Source organism: Chiloscyllium plagiosum, unplaced genomic scaffold (assembly GCF_037043375.1).
Source record: "Chiloscyllium plagiosum isolate Xiang-an unplaced genomic scaffold, Cpla_swu_hap1 HiC_scaffold_3, whole genome shotgun sequence".
Lineage (NCBI taxonomy): Eukaryota > Metazoa > Chordata > Chondrichthyes > Orectolobiformes > Hemiscylliidae > Chiloscyllium > Chiloscyllium plagiosum.
The window spans coordinates 88259132-88279486 of NW_028270141.1; the positions used below are offsets into that span (position 1 = coordinate 88259132).

General features: G+C 38.9%; 1 protein-coding gene across 3 annotated transcripts in view; it reads right to left on the minus strand.

Moving 5' to 3' along the window:
* The window catches only part of map3k7 (mitogen-activated protein kinase kinase kinase 7), a 135349-nt gene that overhangs the window by 81187 nt on the left and 33807 nt on the right, over positions 1-20355 (minus strand). For 2 of the 3 annotated variants that reach the window (XM_043685197.2, XM_043685204.2), the window contains exons 2-4: positions 12741-12851; positions 10133-10198; positions 5855-5900 (exon numbers count right to left, since the gene is read on the minus strand). In XM_043685197.2, coding sequence (XP_043541132.1) covers positions 5855-5900; positions 10133-10198; positions 12741-12851 — 223 coding nt within the window. Of the gene's footprint in view, positions 1-1597; positions 1681-5854; positions 5901-10132; positions 10199-12740; positions 12852-20355 lie in introns of those variants that run through there. The other variant, XM_043685217.2, reaches the window with a different exon arrangement.

Consider the following 20355-nt stretch of genomic DNA (forward strand, 5'->3'; position numbering starts at 1 on the left):
CAAGGGAGGAGATATCAAGGGCCCTGGCAGGAATTTTCAAATCCTCCCTGGTCACAATTCTCTATTGCCCCATAGGATCCAAGGCAAAGTGGCATTTGAACTTTGGCTGAGGGACAGGAAGCTAAGGACAATGGTAGAAGGATGTTTGTGTGACTGGAAGTCTGTTTCCAGTGAAGTTCCACCGGCTCGATGCTGGGAACCTGACTGTGGTTAACGTTAGTAGTATGAACTTAAATGTAAGGGGTATGATCAGAAGATGTATTTTGTAGATGACATGTAAATTGGTAGATAGGTAAATATTGAGAACAGCTATAAACTGCTGGACGATACAAAAGATGGCTTAAGTGCTAAATGGAATTCAGAATTAGAATCTCTACTTGTGGAAACAGGCTTTTTGGCCCAACAAGTCCTCACCGATCCTCTGACGAGTATCCCACCCAGACCCATTCCCCTACATTTACCTCTGACTCATGCACCTAACCTGTACATCCTTGAACATTATGGGCAATTTAGCATGGCCAATTCATCTAACCTGCACATTTTTGGATTATGGGAGGAAACTGGAGCTTCCTGGAGGAAACCCAAACAGACACGGGGACAATGCGCCAACTCCAAACAAACAATCATCCGAGGCTGGAATCGAACCTGGGTCCCTGGTGCTGTGAGGCAGCAGTGCTAACCACTGTGCCACCCTGCCGTCACACTCATGCCTGAAAAAAATGAGGTAATGCCCTTGGGGAGGGCTAACAAGATGCGGTATGACATTTTCAAGTACTGAAGATCAGAAGGGCCTTGCATATTGCTGAGCCCTGAAAGGAGCAGGGTAGGTGAGTAAGGTGGCAAAGGCAGGATACAGGATACTTGCCTTTATTAGTTGAGGTTTAGAATACAAGATGAAAAAGGTTATGCTGGAACTGTACAAAGCACTGGTAGGCCATATCAGGAGCAGTGTGTGTACTTCTGGTCACCATAAGTACACAAAGGTTGTGAATTATACTAGAGACGATGTGGTAGAGATTTACTAGGATATTACCTTGGCTGGAAAGTCTGAGCTATGAAGAATGACTAGATAGGCTGGGGTTAAGCAGGAACTTGAAAGAGGTGTATTAGATTGAGGGATGCAGGTAGGGTGGATAGAAAAGCACTTTTTCCATTAGCTGAGGGACTAATTACTGAGGGGAAACATAAATTTAAGGGAAGAGGTAGAACAATAAGAGAGGTGTTGTTAACAAATTTTTTTCATTCAGAGGATGGTGGGACTCTGAAACTCACTGACTGCAAAGTCAGAAACTTGTGTAATGTTTAAACAGGACTTCGATATTCACTTGCATTGTCATAACCTCCAGGGTTTGGGTCAAAAATTGGAAAATGGGATTAGTATACGGATTAGCTTGTATTAGTATCTAGAATGTACAGTGTGAGAAAGGTAGCATAAGAGTTTGAAAAATACTTGAATGCAAAGAATTTATGAAACAGTGGGAAGGAAGGGCAGGGAAGCATGACCATGATGCAGCATTCTATGGTATTCAACAGCTCTTGATACACTTAACAAGTATCTTACTGCCAGCAAAATGAAAACTGAAAATAAGAATGTTACCGTCTGTTCCTTTCTCAAAATTGTGGAAGATACAGGACAGCTGGCACTATAGCTAAATAATCGTGTACAGAACTGCACAGACAGCAGGCTTCTTCCATGTCACCTGTGCATGGAAGCAAGCGCAAAAGAGGAAGAACAATGAGAGACTTCTCAAAGCATTCTACAGTCAACCATTTGCTTGTTTAACATGGTCACTGCTGCAATTAGGAAACACAGCAACCACATTATCTGCAAGATGACACAAACATTAAGGAAATAAGTACATTGGAGGGAAAGCGTTGGCCATGACACAAACAAGTTATTTGGGAATTACAGATTAACTGTTAGCCAAAACCTAGAATTGATTAATAGCTTAGAAGAATGTGAAAACTATTAATATATTAGAATTAATACTGTTAATTAGCAGTGGCTAAACCATAAATGGGCACACAACTCTTTGGAAAACATTTGTTGGGGCCATGGAAAGTATTCTAGAGACAGTTACGCATGATGTAAAACTAGTAAGCTAGAAAAAATAAGTTTGAACAACCACCTCATGCACCGTGGAATATATCAACCCAGTTAATTGTAAACTTTTCCATCCTGGTTGCAACCATGGTTTTCTTTTGAAACAACAACAATAACTGTTGAGAACACATTGTGTAGAAATAAATCTTTCATTTGGTCCACCTAGTGGCAGCATCTGGTATATGCAGATATGATCTGCAGACACTTCCTACTTTTTACACACCTGAACTCTTGCCCAAAGCAAGAGTTTCCAAATTTACACCACATTAGAGATCACAGGAGTTGAAAGCAACTTTAGAGGTGGTGATGTCAGAATCCAGCACCTCATGCATTAAACGAACCTTTATTTTTACTACTGAAATGAAAATTTTTGCACGTCCCCCCAATGCATTCAGAACATTGCACCCGAGTGCTCAGGATTGCAGAATCAACCATTTCCTCTTCTAATCGCAAAGAAAATGAAATCAAAGAGTAAAATAGTTAAATAAACAAAAAGTACGTAACGTGCAAAACCAAAGGAAATTATGCCAGGTCAGGCATCAGCTCAAGTGGGCTATTCAAGGCTCCACATTTTAGAACCAATGTGAAGGCTTTAGAGGGGTGAGCTCTCTGTTGTGTGACAGCACTAATTGGTCAGTAAAGCATTGCAGGGATGCTTTAAGCAACCAGGTGACTGCTGAGAAAGTGAGTAGAACGGAGATATAGTCTGCTTCAAGTCAGTGAGCTGCTGCCTATCCATGCCCACAAAGTGTCCTAGCAGTGGTCTTCCAATGCTAGTTGCCACTGTGTAATGAAAGTTCTATTTCCTAAGTGGCCTGAAGTGGATTGGAGGGATGGCATGATTGTCATGAGGGGTTGGCAAACGTCAGATGCCAACGTTTGTGGATGGATGCACATGTGGCTACTGCCCATAGATTATCTCCAGAGATGCTTATGGTGTTGAGCAAGCCAGCAGTGAAATGAAGTCGGTAGGTAGCCGCTCTAACTTCCATGTTGAGATTTTAGGTTTGGAATGTTTGGCAAGATAGGAAGCTAAATAAATTGGCTGCAATTAGGCATTTAACAAGCTAGAATCCCCCTTAATTGGCAAGTCACTTCTTCCCAGTGTGAAACTCGCCTCTCCACTTCAAAAATGCAAAAAAGAAACAGCAAGTTTCTCCTGTTATTAAGATAAGTTTTGTTCGACAACTTATCTGATTCTGCAACAAACTTTCCCACAGCCCAGGTTGCGCAGGTCCCTACAGGATCCCACTCAGTGATTTGGAGTTTCACTACAGCTGTACGGGGCAGGTGTTTTTGGATTGGGTTGTAGTTTTACTATTCACAAAAATAAACTAGAAAAGCAGATCATTGATGGTAGCTAGTGGAAAAGGCAATAAAACTGTTTCAGTAAATTCACTGCCAAATTTCAGACACAGATTAAGTACAGTGAGAAATCAACTAATTTCTACATTGTAAAGATATCCTTAAAGATAGTACCGTTGCAACACAATGCAAATAAGAGATCACGTTTGAAGTCACTGGACAGCAAAAGAGTTTTACAAAACACACATTGAAAAATAATCTGAAAAGCCAAAAAGAACACAGGCATAAAATTCACAAAAGGGGAAGAAACAACAACAGACTCCCATTCCTAGATGTGACAGTTGAACATACAGTTAATGGAGAGCTTCAAACCAGCATCTACAGAAAAACAAACACTGACGAAATACTTAACTTCAGAAGCAATCATCCCAACACCCACAAATGGAGTTGCATCAAGACATTATTTCAACGAGTTACATCACACTGCAGCAACCATGAACTACAAAAAGATATCTGTACAAGGTTTTCAAGAAAAACAGATATCCAATAAACACAATCTACTGATTCCTCAGAAACAAACCCAAACAAGCAGACACAACACAACCAAAAACTCTAGCCACGTTACCTTACATCAAAGGCATATCAGAAATGATTTCCAGACTATTCAGGCCCCTTGGCATCATGGTAGCCTACAAACCTACTAACACACTTAAGTGACTAATGAAACTAAAGGATCCATAAGATACTACGAGCAAACCTAACATAATTTACAAGATACCATGAAAGAACTGTAAAAAAAAACAAATCGGACCAAGAACTTGCCACCAGGTTACATGAACACTAAGTAGCCACCAAAGAAGTGACCCACCATCACTAGTTTCTATACATACAGACAAAGGACACCACTTTGACCAGGACAACACACACATCCTAAGATCAGCGAAACAAATATACGCATGAGAATTCTTAGAGATATGGCATTCTAACCAGAACTCCATTAATAAGCACATCGCTTTAGATCCTATCTACCTTCCCTTGAAAAAAAGAACCGGCAATGACATCACCCACTTTAAGAAACCAAGACCTATAAAGAGAGGCGGGACATACCACCAGCACTTCACCAGAGACTCTCACTGATGATGTTACCTAGTATAGTGATGAAATGTCTGAAAACAAATCTTCCAGCTCAGCAAGCTAACTTACCCACTTATCAACCTGAGCTAGAAACCTTGTCAAAAATCACTAATATATAATTGCTCTTGGAATAGACATGAATTATGAGAATCAATTATTCCACTCGTTTCTGATTTCTGTGCTGCTGAGAGAGAATGTTATCTGTGGGAGGCAGCACAAACAAAACAGTCAGGTTTAACTATAGAAAAAAAAGCTGAAAACTTTCTCCAACATCTTTAGGGATTAGTGTGTAATTGCTCAGAATTTCAGAGGAGATTAAAATAATGTGATGAAATCTGTTATTGTAAGATTGTACAAGGTCTGTGAAAACAATTGGTTTGAGGTTTTAGTTGATTTCTTCTCCTCAGATTCTGTTAATCTTGTATTGTCACTCAAGAATATGACAAAAATTGTTCAACAAAAATACTCTTGCATGGATACACTTCTTTGGGAGACAGGTGCCTGACAATATCTCACTCAAATGGTCATGTTCCATTTGAGAGTATTCAGAGCATCAGCAAATAAATTGTTATGAACACCAGCACAGCTAAATCCGACATCTACTAACACACATTTTCCACAAGATTGGTTGAAAACTCAAAGAAACATGGCAATTTTACTCTGTAAGCGAGACTTGCGAAGCCCAAAGGAAAACCTTCTACCGTTACTCAAGTCAAAATTCCCAAGCAAAGAACAAATCAGGGATTATGAGGGGCATGGATAGGGTTAATAGGCAAAGTCTTTTCCCTGGGGTTGGGGAGTCCAGAACTAGAGGGCATAGGTTTAGGGTGCGAGGGGAAAGATATAAAAAAGACCTACAGGGCAATGTTTTCACACAGAGGATGGTATGGGTATGGAATGAACTGCCAGAGGAAGTGGTGGAGGCTGGTACAATTGCAACATTTAAGAGGCATTTGGATGGGTATATGAAAGGAAGGGTTTGAAGGGATATGGGCCAGGTGCTGGCAGGTGGAACTAGATTGGATTGGGATATCGGGTCGGCATGGACGGGTTGGACCGAAGGGTCTGTTTCCATGCTGTGCATCTGTATGACTATGTTAGACTCATTGCCTATGCCACATGACCGTAACGTTCATTTTACTTAGTAAAGGCTAGGGAAACAGAATTTAGATAATTTATTTGTGATTTTTCTAATATCACTTATATTTCTAATTTAAAAGCCACAGGAATTTTTTTCACACAGATCGCAATAGAAATGCAAATATCAGTTTTACACAGATTGACATCAACGTAACTGTGTTTTTGACGTACCATTGTAAAGGGAACCACCTTCTGCATATTCCATAACAAGACAGACCTAAAAGGAAACACAGTCAATTACAAGAATCTATTTGGCCACTTCCAATGAAATACTGATTTTGTCTTTTGTTTAAGAGAGAATATTACCTGATCAAAAACAAAATTCAGTTAAACCTTAATTATATTAATGGATTTTAGACCACCCACTGAAACCTTTTTCAAAAGCCCTAAATTTTAATGACAAAATAAATTCCATATATAGAATAAAAAGCCATTTTAAAAACTAAGCATTTTTTGATTTATCCAAAATTGTTACTGTAAAATATCTAAACTATGGTATTTTCTCTTCTAACTAACTAACAGACTAAAGTAGAGCTGCTCAGAGAATGGGTTAGGAACATCTCCGAGACGCATGCTCCCAACAACCCCACCGCTCTGTGACCGACCACTTGAACTCCTCCTCCCTCTCCGCCAAGGACGTGCAACTCCTGGGCCTCCTCCACCGCCAAATCCAAGCCACTGATGCCTGGAGGAAGAATGCCTTATCTTCCACTTTGGGATCCTCCAACCACACGGCATCAATGTCAATTTCACCAGTTTCTTCAATTCCCCTCCCCCCACCTTATCCCAGATGCAACCCTCCAACTCTGTACCTCCTTCTTGGACTGTCCAGTCTGTCCATCCTCTTTCCCACCTATTCATTCCACACTCCACTCTGACCTATCACCATCACCCCCCACCTTCATCTACCTATCGCCTTCCAGGATACCTTCCCCCAGCCCCACCACCCTCCCATGAAACGCTGACTCTCCTGCTATTTGGATGTTGCCAGACATGCTGTGCTTTTCCAGCGCCCCACTTTTTGACTAGAGAGGTTATCATTATACATTGTGAATGTGCATATTGAATCTTCCCAGTAAAACTATTCCACCGAAAAATTTCACAAATGCAGGAAAATGATAGGGGGAATAATAAATTTTCTCTGCTTTAAACTTCAAGGTGGAAAAGAGAAGTTTACCTTCTACTTAAAAACACTGCAAAAAAAAAAGCAAGTCATAGCAATTCACTACATTTAACAAAACATCTCCCAGTGCATTTTGAACAATGTAACCATAGGTCATTTAATGTGCCAAGAGATATGTTGGTAAGATAAAATAAAAAATACTTGTTTGAATCCAGTCTTGTGACAGACTCACGTCTCCCTAACATTACCACCCATGGAGGCCCCTGCCATTTTTTTTTATAAACAGCCACCTTGTAAATGTCTCCTGCAGACATGCGGTCATCTTCCAAATGAATACCATCAATACAGTCATCTACCGCCCAGGTCCTGAGTGTTGTCAAATGGTTTTTGTTGACAATCAGCTTTAAGGCAAAACTTCCTTCAGTCAAGCACTAGGAAAACTTTACCACAAACTCTTATACACTTACCATCTATTTTATCCAGCTTACATAGCCACTGTCTCGGGTTGAACAATTCTGTTTACAATTTCCCATTCGATTCTCTTCAGTAAGGTTGCTTCCCCTTCAACAGTCTTTAACCTAGTGAACCACATCATCAACTTTCACGTTCTGCTTCACTATGCATTTTAAGAGGCATTGGTTATCCTTCGCTCCGAATATTGCCCCTAGAATATTAGCTGCACTGTTTTGTTTCTTCCCATTCCACATTGTTACTTCTGGAGTCTCCCAAGATCCATCCAAATTCCACTACTTCATCAAAATCACATACTGGCCCTTGGTGAAATTATCTAATTGGTGCCCTGACAACCACATTTTTCAACTCATCCATTGCTGCTATAGGAATATAGGAACAGGAGTCACAAATTTAGGCCCTCAGGCTTGTTCTGCAATTCAAAGAAATCATTACTGATCTGCAGTCTAATCCATACAGCTGCCTTTACCCCATATATTTTAATACCAAGGTATAATTAAAATCCATCAACCTCATATTTAAAATTTACACTTGGCCTAACATCAACTGTTTTTTTTATATAGAGGAGAGTTGCATAATTTACAATCTTATGCGTGTAGAAGATATTTCTAATTTCATTCCCAAAATGTCTGCCTTCCATCTTCTTTAAACTATGCCCTCAAATTCCTCCCTATCAACCTTAGATGCTCCCTTTAATATCTTTAAAATATATATTAAATCACCCCATAATTCTGATTTTCAGGGAATATACTCCAGCTTACTTGACTACTCCAGTGCAATCCTGCCTGGCCTTGCACATTTGACCCTCCATAAACTGGAGGTTATCCAAAACAGTGCTGCTTGTGCCTTAAATGGGGGCAAATCCTGTTAATTTCACTAGAATGATACCTTGGAATGAGTGGTGTGTCTTGTGAGGATAGGTGGAACATGTTGGACTTGGTTTTACTGGACTTTAGAAGGGGGGTAACTTGACTGAACTTTATAAGATCCTGAATTGCCATGACAAATGAACTGCAAATGGATGTTTTTGCTTTTGGGCGAGTCCTTTCTGGGGCACTGTTGGAATATTAGGGGCAAAACTTTTAGGACAGAGGTAAGGAATTTTTTTTTTCCGCTGAGGGTTGCGCAACTTTGAACTCAGAAGATGATGGATGTGGGGTATCACTGAATCTTTTTTAAAAACGGAGGCAGCTAGATTCTTGTTAGACAACAGAATGAAAGATTATCAGGGATGCGTGGGAATGTGGAATTTGAAATACAAATAGATTGTATGAACATAAAAAGAACAGGTGTAGTCCACTGAGCCCCTCCAATCTGCTCCACCATTCAATAAGATCATGGTTGATCTGACTGTAACCTCAAATCCAGATAAAATTAGTTATGATCTTATTGAATGGCAGAACAGGTTTGAGTCGTCAAATGGTTTACTTCTGCCCCAATGCAGTATATTGGTATCCAGAGTGGATAAGCTATTTCTTTCAACATTAGTAAGATTAAAGCCACTACTGTAGGGCTAAAATGATATTCTACCCTATTTTAACTCTAAGCTGAATTTATAATACAATCCAAACTTGTAGAACTTTGAATTCTCATCTTTTATCTATGCCACTTCTTTGCCCACTAATGATGACAGTATCTTCAACCAGCTGGCCTGCACATCCTGAAATTTTCTCCTTAAACATCTGTGGCTCTTCCAGTGCCCAAACTTCCTTTAAGCACTCATTAAAAATCTATTTTTTTGACCTGTAAAGGGGATTGGATAGATTCTTTATCTATGTTAAAAGTGACATGGAAATGCAAGCTTAAGTCAAGTTTGTATTATTGATAGTTGCTAGTGAAAAAAATTCCATGAACTGCTTTTGCTCTCCACAATGATTCTAGAATAATGGAAGATTTAGACGATGTTTTGATTAAAAAAAATGTAAAGAAAGCTCCAAAAGGAGGAAGGAGACATATTAAAAGAACACTAGTTTTGTAGAACACAGAGACCTAAGGTTTCAGATACGTGATTCTTTGAAGCTTGAATCACAGATAGGGTGGTTAAGGCAGCCTTTAGCATGCTTGCCTTCATTATTTAGATTTTTGAGTACAGGAGTTGGGATGCCATGTTGAGGTTATACATGACACTGGTGAGGCCTTTTCTGGAGTAATGTGTCCAGTTCTGGTCACCCTGTTATAGGAAGGATATTATTAAACTGGAAATGGTTCAGAAAAGATTTACCATGATGTCGCTGGGATTGGATGGCTTCAATTAGAAGGGGTGCTAGGAAGGTTGGGACCTTTTTCACTGGAGCGAAGGAGGTTGAGAGGTGACCTTTTTAAAGGTTTATAAAATTATGAGGGGTAAAGGTCACATGAATGGCAGGTTTTTCTTTCCCCCAAGGATGGGGGAATTTCAAGACTGGGGACAAACTTTTAAGATGAGAGGAGAAAGATTTAGAAAAGACAGGAGGGGCTTTTTTTTTTACACAGGGTATATAGTGTGTGTGGAATGAACTTTAGAGGAAGTGATGGATACGAGTGCAGTTACATCATTTAAAAGACATTTAGAAAAGTACATGAATAAGAAATGTTTGGAAGTATATGGGCCAAGTGCAGGAAGGTAGGGCTAGTTTAGTTTGGGATTATGGTCGGCATGGACTAGTTGGACCAAAGGATCTGTTTCCGTGCTGTATGACTCTGTTGACTCCATTATAGAGTTGGGTTGGAAACAATTTCAAGCTTGCAGTTATGACATTGCTTTTAGTTCAAGAAGTAAAATTTTAAAGCATAATATTTTAAATCAACCATGAGCAATAGTAATGCACAGTTAGGTTACACAATCAGAAATGATAGGTAGGATTTGAATTACTTACTGGATTTAGACAAGCTCCGTACAGTTTCACAATATTGGGGTGAGTTACGCGCGACAACTGACGAAGCTGTAACAGAAAATAGAAAGAAAATCATAAAAGAAAATAAAAAGTGAGGCATAAATCTATGCCGGGAATGTCCATTGGTTATGCAGTGTCTGATCTTACCATTCATAAAATAGAGAAAGGAAATAGGAAAACAACATTGAATACAGGAGTTGAGATGTCATGTTACAGCTGCACAAGACATTGGTAAGGCCACGATTAGAATACAGTGTACAATCCTGGTCGCCCTGCATTGGAAGGATGTTACTAAACTGTGGAAATGGTGCAAACAAGATTTAAAAGGATGTTACCGGGACTGAAGGGGTTGAGTTAAAAGGAGAGGCTGGATAGGTTGGGACTTTTTTTTTCCCCCTAGAGAGTAGGAGGCTGAGGGTGACCTTAAATGTTTTAAAATCATGAGATAAGGTGAACAGCCAAGGTTCTTTTCCCCCAGGGTAGGGGAGTCCAAAACTAGAGGGCATGGGTTTAAGGTGAGGGGGAAGATTTACAAAGGACCTGAGGGGCAACTTTTCCACAAAGTGGTTTGTATATGGAACAAGCTGCAAGAGAAAGTGGTAGCAGTGAGTACAATTACAGCATTTAACACACATTTGGACTACATGGATCGGAAAGGTTTAGAGGGATGTGGGCCAAATGCAGACAAATGGGACTAATACAGTTTAGGAAACCTGGTCAACATGGTTGAGTTGGGCATAACAGTTGGTTTCATAGTTTACTCTATGAAACAAACAGATAATCAGAAGTCTACAAATGCAGTATTACACAGATAATACAGCAACCCCCTTGGAATAGAAATGAATACAATTACAATACAAATAAAATGAAGCTGATTTTATTTTTAAGTTTTAAGATCAAATTTATTAGACAAGACGATATTGGATTAAGTGTTATGCAAAGATGTAAGTCTTACTTTTCCTATTACCTGACAAGGACAAATAATCAAGATTACAGTAAATTTCATTTGCAATGTTATTTACATTTTGTGCATTTCACAACACTATAAAATAAAATTGTTTAGTTAAACAAATTAATTAGTAAAAAATTTGAAGTATAATATCATACTAACTTCTGTGCAGGGTTATATAAAACTTAAACCCTGGTCATATTAATAGACATTCTTGCAGAATTAACAACTACAGTGAAGTTTAAAGTGAACATCAAGCTAAAAGGATAATTTCTACTGCTAATTTGCTGTTTCCAATTTTTTTTTTAGTTGTGTTAAAGAAAAGCAACCTTGACATACAAACCAGGCCCTTTAAAATCTTGCAATCCTCCCAGTCAGCAGAACTTCAGTCTGCCCAAGAAAAACACTCATTTATGTATCAGGGAACACTTATTAAATAACAGACAAACTCAGGAATAAGACTATATATGGTCTTGCCAGTTTTTGTTTATAATTATCTGCAGCTGGCTAATCTCTCCTGGATCTGTTCAATCCAGTAAGCTGCAGTGCAGTAACAAAGGTTCTCTATCCAGTCCTAGATCTTATTAAATTTATTTAAACGTCAGGCAGATATGTTTGCACACAGGCTTCAAATCCAATGTGAACCAGTTTACGTATAATCTAATGATATTGAATCCCAGAAAAGGTAGAACTAAAAGCGAAAAACATAACATATACAATTATAATTTTGTCAATAAACATTGATAGAATAGATTCATAATGAAGGGCCTTGGAATAACAATGTCTGCATTCTTGTGTTTATGTGGAATTCTCAGCAATGTTAGCAGCTGCTAGACTCATCCATTCTAAACACATTGGGATCACAGCTTCATACTGAACCCTGATACTATCATTTGTGCTGTGTAATCACAACTCTCTGCTGGAAATACAGGATTGTTTAATTATCTATTTAAAAAAAGTACACAAACTTAACTCCATCAAGCATATAATTTTCTTTACTGGAAACACCTCTCTAGTTTAGCAATTAGTGACTGTAACTCAGCACCTAATGGGCACTATGCCTTGCAAAGTAAATAAAAATATTTTGAATTCAAAGATTTGCATCCGGAACCCTTTCTCGGTACTGATTCCTCACCCACCCAAAAATAAATCCCAAGATTTTGAACTGTACCAGACCTCACTTGCCAGGCAAACAGGATCTGAAGGCTCCTTGCTAAAATTGTTCCAAATACCAAGAAGAACTGGGAAAGGGGTTCATGGTATCTTTCTGCGACATAGTTGGCCTTTATTTCATGATATGGCTAAATGTCCACTACAATTTTTTCGAACGGGATGTACATGTTTGTAGCAAAGCCAAGATTTGTTGCCCATCCTCAACTGTCCTTGAGAAAATGTATGGGAATATAGTAGTTAGAAACATCTCTCCTAACCAGGCAAACACTTACAATCATAATGGAAGTAGATCAAATAATTTTTTTAAAAATTATTTAGCTGTGCTTTATTGATACGTTGGGAAGAGCCAAAATACCCATCTGCTAATTTTATGCCAATTTATGCTCATGAACAAAAACAACCTGAACCAAATTTGCAGATTGTGATCTTCAATTTCAAAGATGAAAAGAAGGCACACAATAAAATTACCTCTACGATGAATGCTTTCCTCTCTGATTCACTTTCAATTTGCTTTATAGCTACATCTTTTCCACGCCATTTTGCTTTACACACAACTCCAAAAGCTCCTCTTCCAACAACCTGCAGAACATAGAGAAAAGTAGTAAGTGAACTAAATTTCCACAAATTACTTACTTTTCTTTCAAAGTTAAAGGCTAATCACAACTGTATTAGCCAGGAACTGAGAAATTAGATTGGTGGCGATTGTTTGAGGTGTATCCACATGTCATATGTGGAAGCCTTTTAAAAGGTCAGTTGATTAAGATTTCAGCACTGGCATATTCCTGGAGGGATGAAAGTTAAGACTGGAAAGATTTGGGGAATCTTGAATGATAAGAGATAGAGAATTGTAATGTCAAACAGAGAAAGGAAGCAAATGCAAGGTTCAGGAAACTGAAATGAAACAAGACCCTCGAGGAGTATTATTGAAGCAGAAACAACTCACTAAGAAACAAATTAGGAGGGCTGGAATGGGCCGTGAAATATCCTTGGTAAGAAGAATTAAGGAAAATCCCAGGATGTTGCCTGGATTGGAGTGTATTAGCAACAAAAATGGATTGTTTTCACTGGAGTGCTAGAGGCTGAGGGGTGACCTGATGGAATTTTATAACATTTTGAGGGGCATGGATAGGATGAATAATTAGCATCCTTTATACGTACATTAGGAGAATTAGGGTAACTAGGAAAAGGGTAGGTCCACTTGAGGACAAAGGAGAGAATGTGTGTGTGGAGCTAGAGGAAGTGGGTGAGGTCCTTAAATGAGAAGAATATAGATGATGGTAACATTAGGGAGGGCACATTGATACGAAGAATGTAATGTTGAGTGCCTTGAAAAACATTACGATAGATGAGTCCCTAGGATCAGATGGGATCTATCCCAAGATACTGAAAGAGGCAAGGGAGGAGATTGCTGAGGTCTTGATAGAGATCTTTGCATCCTCTTTAGCCACAGGAGAGGTCCTTGAAGGCTGGAGAATAGCCAATGTTGATCCTTTAAGGAGGGCAACAGGGATAATCCAGAAAACTATAGGCTTGTGAGCCTTACACCAGTGATAGAGAAATTATTAGGAAAGATTCTTAAGGACGGGATTTACTCACATTTGGAGAAGAATAGACAATAGAGATAGTCAGCATGGCTTTATTCAGGGGATATCTTATCTCACAAATCTAATTGAGATTTTGATGAAGTAACAACGATGCTTGATGTGGGTAGGGCATTGGATGTTGTCTACATTGATTTTAGTAAAATATTTGACAAGGACCCCTTGGTAGGCTGGTAGAAAATTAATTCACATGGCATCCATGGGGAGTTGACAAGTTGGATATAAATCAGCTTGATTGCTTGGTAATAGAAGACAGTGCAGGTGTGCAAAGATATTTTTCTATGTAGAGGTCTGTGACCAATGATGTCCCACAAGGATTAATGCTGGGACTTCTGATGCTTGCAATATATATATTATTTGGATAAAGTTTGTATGTGGTCTGATTAGTAGGTTTGCTGATGACATGAAAAATTGGTAGAGCTGCAGATAGTGAGGAAGATTACCAAAGGATGCAGCAGGATATTGACCAGTTTGGAAGTTGGGTGGAGAAAAGGCAGATGGAGTTTAATCTGGACCAGTGTGAGATGATGTATTTTGGGAGGTAAAATGTAAGAATAAAGCTTACAGTGAATAGTAGGACTCTTAGGAATATTGATATAAAGAGGGTTCTTGGGTTGCAAGTCCATGAAAGTAGCAATACAAATGGACAAGGAGGCATACAGCATATTTGCCTTCGTCAGTCAGGGCAGTGAGTATAAAAGTTGGCAAGTCGTATTGCAGCTGTATAAAAGTTTAGTTAGGCCACATTTGGAGTATTTGCTTCTGGTCACCATGTTCTAGTAAGGATGTGGAGGCTTTGGAGAGTGTCCAAAAGAGGTTTATCAGGATGTTGCCTGGATTGGAAAGTATTAGCTATAAACTTGGATTGTTTTCACTAGAGTGTTGAAGGTTGAGGGGCGATCTGTTAGAAACACATAAAATTTTAAGAGGCATGGATAGCATGAATAGTTGGTGTCCTTTTTTCCAGCATGGAAATGTCAAATACTAGGGGCCATACAGTCTTAAGGTGTGAGGGAAAAAGTTTAAAACGAGATAGGTGAAGACATTTAAAAAAAAAAACATACACAGGGTATTAAGTGCCTGGAATGTACTGCCAGGGGAGGTGGTAGAAACAGACGTTAGCAATATTTAAGAGGCACTTGAACAGGCAGGGAATAGAGGGATATGGACAATCTGCAGATAGATGAGATGAGTTTAGAATTGCATCGTGGTCTGCACAGACATGGTAGGCCAAAGGGCTGTGTTGTATCATTCTATGCTCTATTCTCAGTTCAACCCATTTGTTTCTAATTTAATAAAAAAAATTACAATATTTTATATTAGAATACAGAGAATATCCTGGAATATTTTCATATTGCCATCACTAAGATTTGCATCTAAGGAAGCAAATTGTAGTGTAACAGGTGTCTCACAATTTAAACGTGCTTTCAGTGAAGTAGAGTTTGGAAATATTAAAACATGGATTAAATCATATGAAATCATGGTAGATGTGATAATGGCTTGGTTGGTTACGTTTCTATAACTGGTTCCTCATGCACAAGAGCAAATGGATTAGGATTAGCAAAAATACAGACCAAAAAAAAAAGGTGTTTGCACTTTTGTTGTGTACATTAAATATGATTGGAAATCCTATATCTGAAAAGCTCAGGACCATCATGTTTTCAGATGAAGGATATCTCCAGTTTTTAGATCCACTTTAGTCTATTCGGGTCTGCTTGGGTCCATTCAGGCCCTTTGGGGGAAAAAAAGTCTTTGCTTCACCTGAACAAACCAAAAGTGAAGTATTTTTTCCCCAAAAGGCCTGAACAGAGGAGTTGAAATGCTGAGTTTGGGCCTGTGGCCTTAAAAAAAAGCTTTACTTTTTAGGTCATTTGGGCCAAGAGCTATTTTTTTGCAACAAAGAGTCCAAACTCAGCATGCCTACAGGTCAGCTTCTGAAACGACCTTCGGTTTTCAGGTCAGTTCAGTGTTCATAGCTCGGATGTATGGATAATGGATACTCGATCTGTACTTAATTCAGTTTCAGGGGATTGCCGTCAGTGCTTTGTTTGCATTTTACAGTGGCCCAGAAATTTGCGTCACTCGTGTTGGACCGTGCTCATATACCACCATAGCACTAATAACGCAATGCTTAAATTTCAGTTGCGAGTGTGCCATTCCACATATACAAGAGTTCAAAACAAGTTTAATGAACACAGAAGCCAACAGTGACGAGAAAGAGAGAGTGAAACAATTTATTCTTTGAAACAATTGGCTGCTCTCGGAAGTTCTGAAAACAGCTCTGGCACTTATTAACGAAATGCCTCAGTAAAGATTTATCAAAGCAGGAAATGACAAAGATAGTAATCTCAAATAAGGAACTGGTTCAGCTCTAATTTAGAATTCTATTACACAACATTGATTAATGATAATCTCAAATAAGGAAATTCATATTGTACCTATTACATTCAAAGGTTTTATGTTCTTATGAAAGCACTAAATGCTGAAAAATGAAAAGTTAATATTAACACCTGAGGACAGATGGCTTAAGAAGAAAAAGTGATAATAGGAAAATGACTTCATTTCTCTAATCTTCTTCTGAAGTTTGTCAATGTAAAAAGATCTTGCAAACGTAAACTGTATTTTGTTTTCTTTTCTTCAATATTTAAGCTCCATCTTGGAGAAATCTGCCCACAAAACTTTTTATTAGAGTGAAGTGCCATAGCTTAACTGTCATCTCCTCAATTCCTTTTCCAATTAAGTGCGAATACAGTTTTTAGCCAAGTCAGGAGATCATTATTTCTTCTCCAAATATTTAACATATAATCCAATCTCGCATAATGTTTTGAAGAATAATTGAGGATTAGGACATGAATTCTGAGTCTACGGTTATGGTTTTATTGGACAATTTGATCCTGGCACTCCCATATACTTGGCTATCCTAAAGCAAACACCCCAAAGCAAAGCAACAGAGATGTAGAATCAATGTGCCTTTGAAATATCCTCTAAATCCAGTGACAAGCAACCAGGTCCAACAGCAGCACCTCTCCCAAACCCAAAAAGTGCCCAGAATCAAGGCACTCAAAAACAGCTCAACTGGACAGGACACATTGTTCATGTGTCTGAACCCATCCTCCTGAATCAATTGCTCTACTTGGGACTCAGTCAGTACCAAAGAGTTTCAAAACATTTTAGGGATGCCCTTAAAGCATCTCAGAACATATTCACTAACTCAGAAGAGTTCCTCAGAAGGTTTCGTAGAATAGAACAGATAAAGTTCATTCAAGAAGGAATCAAACACAAAGGAGAGTGTGTACAGAGGCAAAGTCAAGGCATCAGATTCAGCGCATAATTCTCAAAACAACCTGGTCTTCTAATCCTTCAAACACTATTTGCTCCATTTGCACCACTTAACCATTCTAATCTCAGCTTCCAGCACTTAGGTCAAAGACTTGTATATTTTGGCATTGCGAGTGCACATATAAATAATTATTAAATGCTAAAAAGGTTGCTACCTCCACCACCCTTACAAGCAGTGACTTCCAGGTTCCCACCACCTGGGTGAAGAAGTTTTCTTCACATTACTTCGAAACCTTCTGCCCCTTCTCTTAAATTAATGCCTCCTGGTCATTGATCCCTCCATCAAGGGGAAAAGTTTTTTCCCTGTCTTTGCTATCCATGCTCCTCAATTTTATACATCGCCTCTGCTTTAAATGGAAACAACTTCAGATTGTCCAATCTTTCTTCACAACTCTCCAGCCCAGCTAACGACCTGGTAAATCTTCACTGCATCCTCTCCCTGCTATCACGTGTCCTATAATGTAGATTCCAGAACTGCACACAATACTCTAGCTGTGTGCTAGCCAGCATTTATTACAGATTCAGCGTAACCTCCCAACACTTAAAACTCTGCGCCTCAACTAATAAAACAATAAGTCTTCTTAATCACTTTATTCACCTGTTCCGATAGCTTAAGGGACTAGTGTACACGCACACGAAGGTCTGACTGATCCCTGGCACTTTACAGGAACCTACCATTCATCATATACAGTGGAATCTCGATTATCTGAAGGACATGGGCAGGGAGTATTTCACTTGGTTAATCAAATGCTGGATAATTGAGGTTCCTCTGTATTCCGTTGATTTGCTTGTCCTTCCGAAGTGCATTACCTCATATTCATCTGGATTGAACTCCATTTGCCACAGACGACCCTATGTCTGTTCTACTCGAAGGCTATCCTCCTCACTATTTACTCCCTCAGCAATTTTTGTATCGTGTGCAAATCAAGTAGTTCTCCTGGTTTCCACTAGCAGTGATGTCATCAAGCTGGGAAAAGACCTTGTCAAATTTTAACATTCCCACAAACAAATCAAGGACTGGAATGCACTGACTAACATTTATTTTTAATTTAAACTCTACAAAGAGCAAAATAATGATTGGTACCATATATATTAGAAGAACCAGATCCTGAAATATAAACAAACTATGTTTTAAAAATGTGTAGAGTTAATCAACAGGGAGAAATTTGACATTTAGCAAGTATAAAAAGAATTCTTTTTAGAAGAGAGAGATTTCTCAATAGTAATTATTAACATTATTAAACCTGATTACAGCTCAACATTTTTGTCAAGGGTCTTCCACAGCACAGCGAACAGTGTAAAAGATCAAGTTCTCATCAGATCAGTAATTTTTAATTGATCGCTGTCTGCAGGGGCTTGAACACAATTACTAATGGCAACACCTCTGGTGTAGCTCTTGCTACAGGTGGGCAGTCTCAGAGGTTGTTTTCAAAGGTATAATGTAGGAAATGTTGACAGTTTGCTGTCATTACTGTAATAAAAATCTGGCCAAAGTTTGACTGCACTGAACTGATACGGTAAAATAATTATGAGTGCTGGTGGCTAAAATGTTGGATAAAATTTTATGCAGGTCTGAATGACATAGACAATAAAGGAGATGTGTGGAAGAATCGGGCAACAAATGCGGTGAGGCACATCTCAATATTAGTACAACTTGTCCAATCTTATGCTTTTCACACGCAGTTTGCTAAGATGGTCACTCGACAACTGTGAGATATTGTATTCTAGGTCTCTTCAGTAACCCATTCACAAGCGCTTTATGTCTATTCATTCATAATTCCTTTACTAACCCACTCATAAGCGAACACTGCATTCCAGTTTCATTCATAACTCCTTACTATAACACTCTTTCATTCATTCATAAAACCGCAGTTCTGTAGTATATTCTACAACCACAACAAAGACCAAAAATAACCCTTCCTAATCGAAGCAATCCTTTCAAACCCATTACTGCATTTTCACAGCTTATCAGCCCTTGCTACAAGCAATGCTTACCTCTGAACAAGTGTAGCATACAGAACAATACCATCCCCACCATCATGTCTCCACAAAGCATTATGTCCTGGACCAGTATAGATTACAGAACCACCAAACAGTTTCCCCAATTAATATGTACTTGTTAAATACCTTTTAACTGGGCCATTATCCCATAAGAAACTGTCAAAACTGTGTTTAAGGGAAATTGCATGAATGAATGAAATTCACTCTGGCAAATAGTAAACACATCTCACAACCCAGCTGCAGTAATCAGTTTAATAGCCTTTATTAAGTACTAGTACAATTTCTAATTTATTTAGAGCATATAGGCTGAGTATGTTTACTAACTTAAAAGACAAGATGACTAACACCTCTTAATTATGCAAGCAGAGCGGACAGACACTCTTAACCCCATCAGAAGTAGCAGCCAGCAGTTAGCACATCTCCTGTCTCCCAGGACACAAGCCCCTCAAACCTCTGCGTACTATAGATAAAAAAAAAGTAACACCATAGTAATGGAATTTTAACATAAGTAAGAACCATACATAAAGGGACTCTTGTATTTCGGGATTCTATTGCCCCGTCGAACCAGTGCTCTGGCAGTTGCTGAATAAAATAGGCTATTTTCACCATTCGCTGATTTCGGTTGTTATATGAACATGATCTCACACACCAGAGATTGGGATTATTTCTTGTTGAATACCATGTTGGCAGCACAGCATGCTTTATTAATAAGCAGCCGCCAACTTTATCAAGCTTGCTAAACAAGCTCATGTCACGAGAGCTTGACAAGGAAACCACATACTGCAACTGGTGGATTCAGCTTGCCAGTTGCTCCAAATGCCCTGAATGTTAGAAACTGGCTACCAACATCACACTGCATATTTCATGGGCATCAACCAAAAACACCCCACGTTCATGGACATTGGCAACTGTTATATGCTAGTCTGAAAACCCTCATGGTACAGTTATAGGACATTTCCACCTTGGCAACCATCATTGTAATGCTGCAACATTACACAGTGCACACAGGAACATGCATCCAGCTCATGAACTGCTGCATCTCTGGCATCTTTGCTCTCTCTCTTTTAGAGCTCACTCACTCTGAGCTTACCTGGATGCTTACAGTATTCCTGTCTTGTGTTGCTTTGTCTCAACTTTTGCCC